The sequence below is a fragment of the Chelonia mydas genome, chromosome 12 (assembly GCF_015237465.2).
Source record: "Chelonia mydas isolate rCheMyd1 chromosome 12, rCheMyd1.pri.v2, whole genome shotgun sequence".
Taxonomy (NCBI): domain Eukaryota; kingdom Metazoa; phylum Chordata; order Testudines; family Cheloniidae; genus Chelonia; species Chelonia mydas.
The window spans coordinates 17,929,808-17,943,517 of record NC_051252.2 but is presented as its reverse complement, the minus strand read 5'-3'; the positions used below and the strand labels follow the sequence as shown (position 1 = coordinate 17,943,517).

Below are 13,710 nucleotides of genomic sequence, written 5' to 3'. Positions count from 1 at the left end.
ATTGACTTTGATGGAGTTACAGCAGAGTTTAATTTGGCCTATGTCCTGTTCTGTGTTAAATCAATTTAAGTGTTACATTTTTTAGACCAGTTAATAGGATAACATTCCAGACTCTAAATCATCTTGCTTTTGTTCTCTTTAGGGTCTATTTTTATTTCCATTTAAAATATTTAACAGGAAATGCAACACACACTGTGTGTGTATCATTGATGGATATTTACTGTTACTGCTTACCCTAATGGCTTATTTAATCCACAAAGAAAGCTTTGTTTTGAATCTGAAACAGATTGGTTTTTCAAGCCCTTCAGTCATTTTGTTTTGTCCACAGATGTTGGCTTAACAGACGTCAAATAGATGGTTCTCTGAATCGAACTCCCCATGGTTTCTATGACAGGGTGTGGCAAATCTTGGAGAGAACCCCCAATGGCGTAATAGTAGCAGAAAAATATTTACCACAGGTAAAAAGAAAATATTTAGAGAGTTGCACATTGTTTTTTAAATTACTGAATGCATTGCCATTGTCTTTTTCTTCTCTTTTCATGGAATGTTTGCTACAGCTAACAAAGGATTCCAGGTGTAAAATAACATATTGGACATATGGTGCTGGAAGAAGACTTTACATATAAGAAGCTTTGAGTTTACTATTTGCTTGTAACTGCAGTGAAAATATTTTAATATTCTGAAGGGGAAAAAAAAATCTCAGACTAGACTCCTAAGAGACTGCCTTTGTCATTGACTGGAAATTTGCTTCTCCTTTGATCCAACAGAACCCAGATTGTTAATGTTGGATAAATAATCCACAACAAATAATCCAACCAGTTCTATTAGAATTTTTTTTATTGAAATCAAATGGTTAAAATATATGCAACATTTTATTATTTGTTTTATTTCTTTTTCAGCAACCAACACTATCTGATATGACTATGTATGAGATGAATTTTTCCCTTCTGGTTGAAGACATGTTGCAAAATATTGACCAGCCTGAATACAGACAAATTATTGTAGAGGTCAGTATCATATGATTAAGAGAAGTTTTATATATGTGACTTGTTCGTAACAATTTTGAGAGAGAGTAACTGAAGCCCACAGAGAATTGAATTAACAGGAATGGTTTAAAATCACAGATAAGCACTTGCAGATCCAAACTACTATGGCAGTTTTTAGGACACTGTCTCCACATTTTTGTGTTTTATATTAAGCAGGTTCACATTAATGTATTTGGATAACGCATTTCAGGATGTTGGGGTCCCCACACTGCACCAAACAAAGCAAACAGCAGCCATAGAGTTAATAATACTGGACCAGGGGAGTGGCAGACTTTTAAACAAAAAGCTAATTCCAAAATAGCACTATATGCAGCCCCCAGCTTAAGCCATGGGATCCTTTCTTCAAAGCCCAACTGTTCTAAACACCAGTTCCACCTGCCAGATGACGACTCCTCCCTCCCATCTCTGTTGGGCAGTCCAAAGAGCCACACTTGCCCAATGAATCAACAGTATTTAACCACCAGCTTCCTCCAGTGTTGCAACACCTGCTAACAAAGTGAGGCAATAGAGTCCTGCCATCCTGTTATGCACCTTTACCCCTAGAACCAAGCCCTGGGCATGCTGTCTGAGCAAACCAGGGGGCAGTTCTCCCTTCAATAGCTGCCAGAGTAATTGGCCTGTGTGCAGCCACTAGTATTTCTTGCCTTCAACTATGAATCTGTCCCTGGATATTCCCTGGCACTCAGGAGTTCAAAACTATTTTGATCATGCCCAACAGCTACTGGCATGTTGAGTACAAATCTCAACCTGCAGCTGAAAGATATGGCCTGGAATCCCCAAGGACACACATGATCAATATGCACTCCACCACCAATTGCTTGTCACACCCTTAAGGCCTGCAAGACAGTCATGCAAGTCAGTTAGTCCCATTTTAAATGCTGTTATAGCTGCAAGTAATTCAGGATCCTTTGACTTAAATTTGTTGTTTGTTGCTTATACATATTCCATGGATACAACATCTAGATTTCAGTTGTTTAATGTGTCTCATTATACAAATGCTTGCCCTTGCCTACAGCTAAGCCTTTATCTATTCCCTAGTGTTGGTTATTTGCTCAGATTACTGTAATGATCTTTTTTGACTGTTCTACCTACTTCATCAATTTCAAATGTACATTTTACGTAAAATTCTGCCTTTTCAATATATAGAAATTCAAAAATTATCCGTTTACACTGCCATAATGAAGATGTTTCTTCACGAATCACTTTATGGCTTGATTCAAGCATGAGCCTGTGTTTACAACGTCATCTTTTATGGAACCTGATTTCAAACTGGCCTAAAATTAAAGGTGTTTATTTTTTTTCTATTCTAGTTGTTAATGGTTGTATCTCTTATTTTGGAGAGAAACCCTGAGTTAGAGTTTCAGGATAAAGTGGATTTGGACAAACTGGTGAAAGAAGCATTTCATTATTTCCAGAAAGATGAGACCAGGCTAAAGGGAGTTGAAAAGCAAGTGAGTAAAATATTCACTTCATGTAAAATTTAGAGTTCTTCTCAATCAAAGACAAAATTTGGTAACAAATTGTAAATGTGTGAGGCTGAAAATAAAACAGACATACAGAAGTCCCAAATGGAATCCATGAAATTTAATTCTGTTTAAGTGTAAGCAGAGTCAGAATGAGCTCTACCCTGACATCTGGTGGTGAGCTGTGGAAAAGGACTTCAGGGGTTGATCTCATTTGCCTGGGCACAGCCCCCCACCCCCAGCATGATGGGAGTGCTCGCCCAAATGGTCACTTTGGATGCTGTGGGATCCCCAGTCTCTTTGTGATTGGGGCAGAAGTGTTGTTATCCTGGTTATGTGAATCAAGGACAGTTGAACTGTACTTGGCATTTTATGATGCAGGGACTCGCCCTCAACTAAGTAGCACTCGCTAGGCAAGGGACATGGGTTCCAAAGCCTAGTGAACTGAGAGAGGATGGGGACAGGTATTTGTACCTCGGAGTGTGGGCCCCTTCTGAGGGCCCTCAACACCACTTTGACCCTTCCTCTCTCCGCTGTGTAATAACAGAGCTAATTTTGACTCCATTAGGAGTCTTGTTACATGCTGCAGAGCTGAAATTACTGATACTTAGGCCTACTTTGGACTAGTGGTTCTGAGTGCACCAGCACTGAGGCTCCCCTACTAACACCTGAAATCACTAAAGAGCTGAAGAAATCACTGAGAGCTGTTAAGTAGGCGGGGAGCCTGAAGACATATTGGTGAGCGGCTAGCAGGACGGCTAGCAGAGAGGCGCAGCTGGCGGTGAAGACTGCAGTAGAACCCCACGGAGGGGTATGTCAATTGGCTGTTGACCCGAGCAGCAGAGCATGTAAGGTGCCTCCATACCTCCCCCCACTTCCACCCAGGCTGGGAGGTAAACTCTGCAGATGAACTTCTGAACTCTAAGGACTGCACTGACCAAGGACAGAAACAGTGGGAAGGGTGACTGTTGGGTTGCTGGACTTAAGACCCTGAGGGGAAAAGGACACTGCCACACTTACTTGGGGGTGGGTCTTTTGCTCATGGTTTGTGTTATGAATCCTGTTTGTGGTGTTTCCCCAACGTAATGTCGCATTGTTTCCCTCCTTTATTAAAAGGCTTTTGCTACACTCAGACTCTGTGCTTGCGAGAGGGGAAGTATTGCCTCTTAGAGGCACCCAGGGGGTGGTATGGAATTGTCCCAGATCACTGGGTGGGGGCTCGAGCTGGTTTTGCATTGTGTTATTGAAATGGAACCCCTAGATACTGAACCCAGCCCTTGTTGCTGCCAACTCTGATGGGCAGAAGGGTTACATTTTGGGGGTCTCATCCGGGATTCCTGGGTCAGTACCCCTCACAAGCACCTGTTGAATGACCCACTACATTGGGAAACAATTGTGTTTATATGTTGAGGAAACTACTGTTTGTATAATGGCTAATATGTCAGGTTTGTTGGGCCCCGGCTCAGCAGCCTCTAGCTCAGGGACCGCAGCCTTGGCTGATGATGGGGCAAAAGCACTTGGGCAAACATTGGAAAAGGTTGTGCTGTCCCATGCTACTTCAAACTCTTGTCATAAGTTAAGGTTATTTGCTGGGGAAGAGGAGTTTGAATCCTGGTTAGAGCATACTACTGAAATGCTGCAAGAGTGGGCCATATCACATGCAGAAAAGCAAAGATGTCTAATAGAGAGCCTTGGTGGCCCAGCATTAGATGTGATTCACACCCTGAAGCTCATTGACCCTGGGGTCAGTGTGAAGGACTGCGTAGAGGCCCTTGAACACACCTTTGGGAGCGTAGAGGGTCCTGAAGACAGCTACTGTAAGTTCCTTAATTCCCGACAGCAAAGGGGCGAAAAGGCTTCAGCCTATATACAGAGGCTGAAGAGACTGCTTCAGAGAGCTGTCATGAGGGGAGCAGTGACTGCTGAGCAGATGGATCAGACCAGACTGGCTCATATTGTAAGAGGAACTCGGTATCAGAACCCGATTCTACTGCATCTCCACTAAGAGAATGACAGGAACATCCCCCAAGTTACTCCCAGCTGATAAAAGAGATCAGAGAGGAGGAAGAAAGGCAGGCTGCCAGCAAGTTTTAGGAAGCCCAAACATTGGAGCCAGCCAGCACAACACCACTGCAAACGCCCAGTGTACTGATGGTGAGCACCAGAGAGGAACTTGCCCAACAAATGCAGGTCCTGACAGAATGGATAGCTGAGCTGCAAAGCACCATTGACCGAGCTAAGACTTCCAGGAATAAGGAGCCTCAAACTGTGGCGATTGAGAAGTCAGCATTTAGAGCCACCGTCCCACCCAGGTGAAGCGGAAAAGGACAGTTCTTCTTCTACCGATGTGGTCAGGATGGGCACAGTGCTGCCAAGTGCCATACTGAAGAAAATGCCTCCTTAGTGTATGGAAAGCTGAGGATCAGTTGGGAGAGATCCAGTACCTGCCAGAGGGTCTGGGGACAGGGACCATCCAGGCCTGCAGGGTTTGAAGATTCCCCCAGAAAAGACTGTCCAGCTGGGATCCCCACAGGACTGATAAGGTCTCGAGCAGAGGTCACAGTGAGGATTGAAGGGGCGGAGTGTAAACCGGTGCTTGACACTGGATCTCAAGTGACTATTATATTTCAGTCATTCTACCAACAGATGCGTAGGCATCTGCCTATACAGCCACTGACTGGCCTTGGTCTGTGTGGCCTCAGCCTGGATGAATACCCCTTCCCAGGGTATGTCACAGTGCACCTGGAATTCCCAGAGGAGGTTGCTGGGGTAAGAGAAGAGATAGACACAGCTGCCTTAATATGCCCTGACCCTAAAGGGATCTCTGATGTGTCTGTGCTGATAGGGACCAACTTGGTTCAAGGTACTTGCGGATTACTGCAGACAATGGGCTGGGGACCAGTACCTGAATACCCTGATGATCCATAGGCTTTGTGCTGAAACCTATAGGAAAATTGAGAGTGCTAAAAAGGAGACATCTGAGTTACCGATTGGGGCACTGAAGTACACAGGCATGACCCCCTGAGTAGTGCCTGCAAGGACGGAGCAAGAGGTGCTTGTCATGAGTACCTGGCTGAAAGGCAGTAAAAGGGCAATAGCAATAGTAGAGCAGCTGGTTGAAAGAGAGTTCTCTGAAGGAGTTCTGGTCCCCAGTGGAGTCATGACCCTACCTGCGGAAGCCCACGAAAAGGTAATTATACTGATTGCTAATGAAACAAGTTGTGATGTTCTTGTGAAGCAAGGACAACACATAGCAGACCTCTTTGAGCCTGAATTAGTTGTAAAACCCCAGTGTGAAACTCAAGTTCCAACAATAGACCCAGCAAAGTTTGACTTTGGAGATTCACCATTGTCCGAGGAGTGGAAGGATCGCCTGAGGAAGAAACTTTGTGAAAGATCCAAGGTGTTCTCACTGCAAGATTGGCATGTGGGATGTGCAAAAGGAGTAGAGCACAACATCAGACTACATGACTCAGGGAGAGATCTAGGAGGATTGCTGTCTCCGAGATGGAAGATGTGCGACATCATCTTCAGGAGCTGGCTGTGAATGGCATCATTACAGAGTCCCGCAGACCATACGCCTCACCCATTGTGGTGGTTCATAAAAAGAATGAGAAAATCCGGATGTGTATTGACTCTCGTACCTTAAACAGCCGTACTGTGGTTAACCAGTACACTATGCCTCGAGTCCAAGATGCCTTAGACCATTTGCTGGGAAGCCAGTGGTTCTCTGTGTTGGATCTTCAGATTGGATACTACCAGATCCCTCTGGGAGAAGAAGTTAAGGAGAAGATAGCCTTCATCTGCCCATTAGGGTTTTATCAGTTTGAACGCATGCCACAAGGATTTCTGGAGCACCTGCCACATTTCAGTGTCTTATGAAGAAAGTTGTGGGAGACATGAATTTACTGCAAGCGTTAGTTTATTTGGATGACCTGATTGTATTTGGAAGAACCTTGGAGGAGAATGAAGAAAGACTTCCTAAAGTGCTTGATAGGTTGGAGGATTATGTTTGAAGCTTTCAATTGACAAATGCCAGTTCTGCAGAACCTCAGTGAAGTATGTGGGTCACCTCGTGTCCCAAGAGGGTGTGAGTACTGATCCCGATAAAATAGAAGCACTCACTACGTGGCCATGGCCATGTCCAAGTAACTACAGAGAACTCAAGACCTTTTCTTGAGGGCTAGACAACGAGCCCACAAAGTTGCTTGAAATAAAGTGTGTCCTAGGTCACTGAATGTTAGAATGATTGTTTCGGTAAAGCTGGAATAACCTGAATATTCTTAGAAAAAGTTGGTGTCTTAAAATGAAATGTTTCCTCTTTGGTAGGGGAGCAAGAAGGTAAGCGGTGGTGTTATCTAAATAGATGCAGGATATGATATTTAAAAACAGCCTGAAGTTAGGATCCTAAATCCATACTGAGGCACCTAAATAAGTGCCCAGATATTCAGAAGTGCTGAGTACCCAGAAACTTTAACTGACCTCAACAAGAACATTTTGGTGGTAACACAAACTCAGTTTTGCATCTAAAGTGTTTACCCATTGATTATTGATTCTAGAGGAGGTAGCCATAACCTACTGAGCTGTTTCTTTATCAATAGTTTAGGAAACAGCACTGGTTTCTAATTAACCACCGGTCCCTAAATAGTTTTAAAGAAGATATTCCAAAATGATATAGAAGTCTTTCTTCTGCAATGGCCTCTGTACATTCCCACTTACAGAATTTGATGCCTCTAGTGGTGAACTACAGAATTGTATACCAAAGTTCTATCTAATGGAGAAGAGCAGTAGCGTGCTCATGCTAGGATGACATGATTGGATCCATCTACATAAGGAAAGAGTACCTCTGACCATCTCAATTCCTTCACCACCACTGCAGAGAGCTAAACTGAACTACCTCTCGTGCACATGAGTTAATTAGCCTATCTTCTTGTAGTTAGTTCTTGGTTAGTTCCTTATAGTATAGTTAATTAGTTGTTGCCACTGCTTGCCTCAGACTGTGGGTCAGCCGACTCGAGCTCACAGGGCTATAAAATTACAGTGTAGACGTTCTGACTCAGACTGGAGCCCAAGCCCAGAAGACTACACAGCAATAATAAAACAGCCTCGCAGTCAGAGCCCCACAAGCCTGAGTCAGCTGGCATGGGCCAGTCGTGGGTGTCTAGTTTCTGTATAGACATACCCTAAGTTATCAAGCAAGAGTCACACCCTGCTTTCTTATACAAAGTGACCTGTTGCACATTGAGTGGATCAAGAGGTGGGTGGGGAAGCAGCAAGTTAAGACAAATAGAAATGACTGACTGTAAGAATGAAGGTCAAATTAGGCAAACTGCCTGTTACCCCAAGAAATCCAAACTACATGTTAAACTGTATATTGTTTCCCTTGTAAACCAAATATACCATGAGTAATCTCACTGCAGATTAAAAGCTGCACATCTGATTGCCTTGTGAGTCAGATCAATATCCTTCTATATGTGAATATAGTCTTTGAAATGAAATCTAACCACTTGTTGTTTACTGGATACTGATGGAAGCAACAGAGAAACTGAAAGAGCTGAAATCTGAGCATTTACTGGGCATGTATCCAATAGAAATCAGAGGATGGCCCCCTCCATCAAGCCCTAAAACTAAGGTATATAAAGCTGAAGTCACCAAGTGCTCAAGAAAGTTGACTGAACTCATCAAGTAGCTGCAGAATCTTGAGTGCAACTGACACTTGGACTAGCTATGTGGAAAGGACTCTTCTCCCATCTCAGAGTTAAGAAGGATAACAACAAGCGGTTACATTTCATTTCAAAGATTGTATTTCCCCTTTTATTCTTTAACATAAATAACTGTAGTCTGCACTCTCTGGTGAGACCTCAAGTAACCATATTTTAGATTTTAACTCCTTTGTAAGTCCAAGCAAAGTGGCATATGACTGAAAATCATAACTTTAAGTAAATGCTTTTACTATTCTAAACGTGTCCCTTTTGGTTCAATCAACTCAAAGAGTAGTGATAACACTCTTAAAAGTGCATCCTTGGAAGTGTGATAAATGTTAGGAATTGAGAATTTATGATAGTAAGTAAATGTAATAAGAAATCTTGGTGATTTGCACTGTTCCTTGATGAAACTACTGAGCCTCAATTCTAGTATGTGGTAACTGCTTGCAAGACGACCGGATGTGTAGTACAGACCTAGAACACTGGTTGTGTCTATACTTGAGTGGTGAACTGTTGACTATATACTGATGTGGTTCTGGGTGAATTAATAAGTTGTTAATTGGTTAAGAATAAGCAAATGTTCTGATTTGAGAAATACTCTTCCATTTAAAAGTTGACCTGAAAAGAATCCAGTGTTTAAAACTATAAAAAACTAATACTCCCCTGACTCAGTAAAAAGGGGTTATCTTATTAGATACCATTCTATATTGGCTATTAACAGTTATCCAACTGGCAAACCAAGTTGGTTAGATTTCAACATAAGAATGGCCATATTGGGTCAGACCAAAGGTCCATCTAGCCCAGTATCCTGTCTTCTGACCGTGGCCAATGCCAGGTGCCCCAGAGGGAATGAACAGAACAGGTAATCATCAAGTGATCCATCCCATTGCCCATTCCCAGCTTCTGGCAAGCAGAGGCTAGGGACACCATCTCAGTAAGTTCATAAAAATTGATCTTCTTTCACACTTACAAAGCCCTTCAGAAAATCTAACAGATTATGTGTTGCCACTGAGAAAACAGTCTTTCTCATTGAATTAAAAAGTGTACTGAGCATTGTTATACATTGGCCAAAGAACTGGTACCTCTGGGTTTAAAGATACGTTATGTAGCTGCCTATGTAGCGTTTCTGAGACAGATCCCAATTGTAGGGATTTGCAAAGAAAGAATAAGGAGTTCTGTTCATATATTCACTAAACACTACTAATTGGATGTGGCATAGTGATCCAATGCTTTGTTTGGTAAAGTGGTGCTACAGTTTTTTCCCTAGAACTCCTTGCCCTTCACTGTCTGTGGTGAGAGTGGGGGCACTGTGCTAATCTCCCATACAGAGGAATGCACAGAGACCCTTAAGGAAGTAATGAAGGTTACTTACTACTAACAGTTGTTCTTCAAGAGCTACCTCTGCATTCATGCTGCCTGCCACCTTTCCCTCTGCCTTAAGAATCTGTAGGCTAGGGAGAAGGAACTGAGGTGGTCAAGATGAGGAGTGGGTTCCTCCTTATATATATTAAGCCAATGATGTCATCTTAGCAGGAGAGCACTACAGTGCCCCACAGCGGAAAATGCTTTGTTGTATAGTTCCATAGCTCAAGACTAGAGATGCCAAATCCCTAACTTGTGAATGCACGCAGGCAACTCTCAAAGAACAATAGTTATTAATAAGTAACGCATTTTCCTTAAATACTAATTAATGGAACTTTATATGATTGTTTACGAAGAGAGCTCCTAGATTTAGAAAATGTATTAAATTAGCTCCTTAGTTTTAGGAGTAAGAATTGTTTTTAACATAAAATAAATTAGTGGTTTGAAGCCAGAACGCATTACTTAGTAGACCCGGATGGGAAACTGTTTATCCACCCACGAAAATTCTCAACATTTCAAAAATGTTCATGTTCCACAGCAGGACCAACCTAAGATCTTTTGGAAACCTTCATGAAAAAAACATAACAGAGACACCCGCTCCAGCCTAGCTAATAGCACAGAAGCTAGGGCATTCACCCAGAATGTGGGAGACCCAGGTTCAAGTCTGTGCACCTCCCACAGTCTGAGTGAGTGCCCTAGCCACTAGGCTGTTAGCTAGGCTGGGGAGGGTGTCTCTCTCAGACCAGAAATATGTTTCAGCAAAAAAGTTCCAGTGTAGATGAAGCGACATTTCCCAATGAGAAATCCTTCTATCAAAAAATTCCTGACCAGCTCTACTTAGTACTTTCCTATTAATACTTATTCCAGCACAGAAAGCTTCACATAGAGTTAAGGTGCCTCACATTCATTCCCAAAACATACACTAAAAATACAGGAAATCCTTAGTTCAGGTTTTTTCACAAACTCTGGCCTTGATTCAGCAAGGTAATTATAATATTCCTAACTACCTTACTAAATCAAGACCTTTAAAAATTACTTCTTTCATGTATAATATTAGACAATAGCCTCACAAATAAGGCCTGGCTTACATTTAAAATTGAGGTTGATGTAGCAAGAAAGGTCGGGGTAAAAATCCATACCCTTGAGTGCCATAGTTATGCTGACCTAACCTCCAGTGTAGACGTAGCCAGGTCAACAGAAGAAGGCTTCTGTCGACCTAGCTGCCATCACTCCGGATGCTAGTGTTCCTAGAGTGATGGAAAGACCCTTTCTGTCACTGAAGGCTGTGTCTACACCAGGGATCGGCAATCTTTGGCACGCGGCCCATCAAGGAAATCCGGTGGCGGTCTGGGACGGTTTGTTTACCTGCAGCATCCACAAATTTGGCTGATTGCAGCTCCCACTGGCCGCAGTTTGCCGTTCCAGTCCAAAGGGGGCTGCAGGAAGCAGCGTGGGCCAAAGGATGTGCTGGTCGCCGCTTCCCGCAGTCCCCATTGGCCTGGAATGGCGAACCGAGCCAGTGGGAGCTGCAGTCGGCTGAACCTGCAGATAAACAAACAGTCCCGGACTGCCAGTGGATTTCCCTGACGGGCCATGTGCCAAAGGTTGCCGATCCCTGGTCTACACTAAGGGATGACGCAGGCGTAGCTACTGTGCTGTAGCTATGCTGCAATAGTCTCTGTAATGTAAATATGGCCTAAGTCATCAAATTTTTCATATCATCCCTAATTGAGCTTTTAAAATACCTGGACTCTTATGTGATGCGAGTCTAGGAAGAAAATATTTGTTTTTTCTTCTAAGGTTAATGGAATAAGTCCCATACTTTAGCTGCATTTTTAAACACAACCTTAGTCATGGAGTTGAAACCAGCCCCACCATAATGTTTGAAGTGAGATTACCTAACTAATATATTTTGCAAACAATGTGAAGAAACTGACCTGTCATTAGGAAATAAAGAGGAAATTATGTGACCAGATTATATAATATGTTCTTTCACAAAACTATGCCCGAATAGGCACACGCTAAGATTTCCAAGAAAGTCTTTAAGCAATTGAACATGTACGTATTGTACCTTTAGAAAAATCTTAGATTTTAAAATTCCTGTTTGACAACTAATTGAACAATGAGTGTGTCATACAAAAAGACTGACAAAATCAATAATGAGAATTTCACTTTTCACCTATAAAATGGTTTCAATTAACTTACTCTTTACCAATGGTTAAACTTGATTCTTATCAATCAAGACTTTGTTAGAAAAATACACTTTTTTGTTTTTGTTTTTATAGGATGACATGACTTCATTTTACAACACTCCCCCAATGGGAAAAAGAGGAACATGCAGCTACTTGACTAAAGCTGTGATGAATTTATTGTTGGAAGGGGAAGTGAAGTCAAGCAGCGATGATCCTTGTACCATTAGCTAAAGTTCAGAAAGAAATATAGGAACCATTGCTTATTTAGGTTTTAGTGTTGTTTTGCATGTGATGTTTAATTCCTATTTTGAAGAGTAGTCATGGGCAGCAATATAAATCTGTACCATCCTTCACTGTGATAAACAGAATTGCTTAGGGTAGTAAATACCACAGCTGATTATTTGGCAATAAAAATAAATGTATTTAATCAAGAAAAAAATCTCAACAGCAATCAGCAATCTTCACCTAAATGTCAAAATAGTGTGCTGACTGAAAATTATGCATGAAACATGACATACAGTTCATATTAAATGAGCCCAATGATATTTAAATAAAGTTGGCTGGGCCTGTATTTTTGGTTTTGCAACTGTTTAAAAACAAATGATATGCTTAGTTATTTGTGTAATTTTGAACTAACAGTTTATGCAAGATTTATTACCTCTTTCTTCCATTTGTACTGTAATTCATTACAAAATGTTTACTGTAAATGCTGAGTAAAATACAGCCAGAATTTTTAAAAAACAGAATACATTTGAACTAATGGTTAGCACCCAAAACAGATTGACACTTAACATAAAAGCTAGAGTGGTTTTGTATTTGGTCACCTTAGTCAAAGTGGAGGTAAAATAAAAACAATATTCTGCACAAAATACTTTCTTTACAATTCAATTTAATTTGTAAAACGTATGAGAATTGTTTAGGGTTTTAATGGCTTAGTTATAACCTGATTACACAGATTGAAGACTGCCAGAAAATGAATACAAAATATGTAGAATTGCTTTTTATATTTTAAAAAAATGTCATTGCAGCTAACCACATGTTCAAAAGTTTGTATGAGATTTATAAATTAACAGTGGAAACATTAGTTAATATGGAATGGAAATTTTTAAAAATGTATTTAATTGAAATTAATGTTGAAGAGAGACTTTCATTAAATATAAGCGTTTGACAAGTTCTTTCCTGTATTGACGGTTTATTTGTCTCCTATGCTTGAACATTATTACAGAATCTACAGATTCGAACTAACCCTGCTTGAATTATTTTGAAGAAGGTAGTTTCCACATTCCTTTATAAAAGCTTGCTTTTTCTATCAGTAACAATGCCCTTAGAGTCTGATCCAGATCTCGTGGGAAGGACTCCCATTGGCTTTTATGGATATTGGATGAGGCCCTTTTGAGCATATATCATCAAAACAGCTGTTGTGACAGAATAAAATATGTTCAACTGATTGAGACTTGTGTATAGCATTGGAAATCTAATAAATGGTGATCCACTACAAGTATGTTTACAATAAGTTTATTTCCTTTAAATCTATATTAAATACATAATAGTGAAATTGAGCCACAGATATATGGTGAACAGAATATGAAAATGATTAAATGAAGATCAGCGCAGTTTAAGTACCTACGCAGAAATGAATTTAGGACAGGTGTTCTCTGATGATGGTCATGGACCTACAGTAATCTACAGACCTTTTCCTGGTGATCGCAATTAAATAATTCTGGAACCACATGGTGAGGCGATTGATTGTTGAGTAGAGAAAGGATCCCTCTCTAAGTGGTCTACAGAATTAAAAACAAATTTGAAAACCTCTTGTTTTCAGCCTAATAGTAAGAGTTAAAAAACAGGTGCCATTGACCTTTTAGTTTCAAAATATTTTTAAACACCTGCAAGAGAAGTTAAGTAAAAATATTAACACATTTATCAGAACATTGCAAGACTT

General features: G+C 41.1%; 1 protein-coding gene across 8 annotated transcripts in view; it reads left to right on the top strand.

Moving 5' to 3' along the window:
• Positions 1 to 12,942, top strand: part of PHKB (phosphorylase kinase regulatory subunit beta) — a 222,832-nt gene extending 209,890 nt beyond the window's left edge. For 7 of the 8 annotated variants that reach the window (XM_043526045.1, XM_037877750.2, XM_043526046.1 and 4 more), the window contains 4 exons: positions 329 to 458; positions 900 to 1,007; positions 2,357 to 2,497; positions 11,862 to 12,942. In XM_043526045.1, coding sequence (XP_043381980.1) covers positions 329 to 458; positions 900 to 1,007; positions 2,357 to 2,497; positions 11,862 to 11,999 — 517 coding nt within the window. In that variant the 3' untranslated portion in view covers positions 12,000 to 12,942. The remainder of the gene's footprint in view (positions 1 to 328; positions 459 to 899; positions 1,008 to 2,356; positions 2,498 to 11,861) is intronic. The other variant, XM_043526047.1, reaches the window with a different exon arrangement.
• Positions 12,943 to 13,710: the final 768 nt, after the last annotated feature.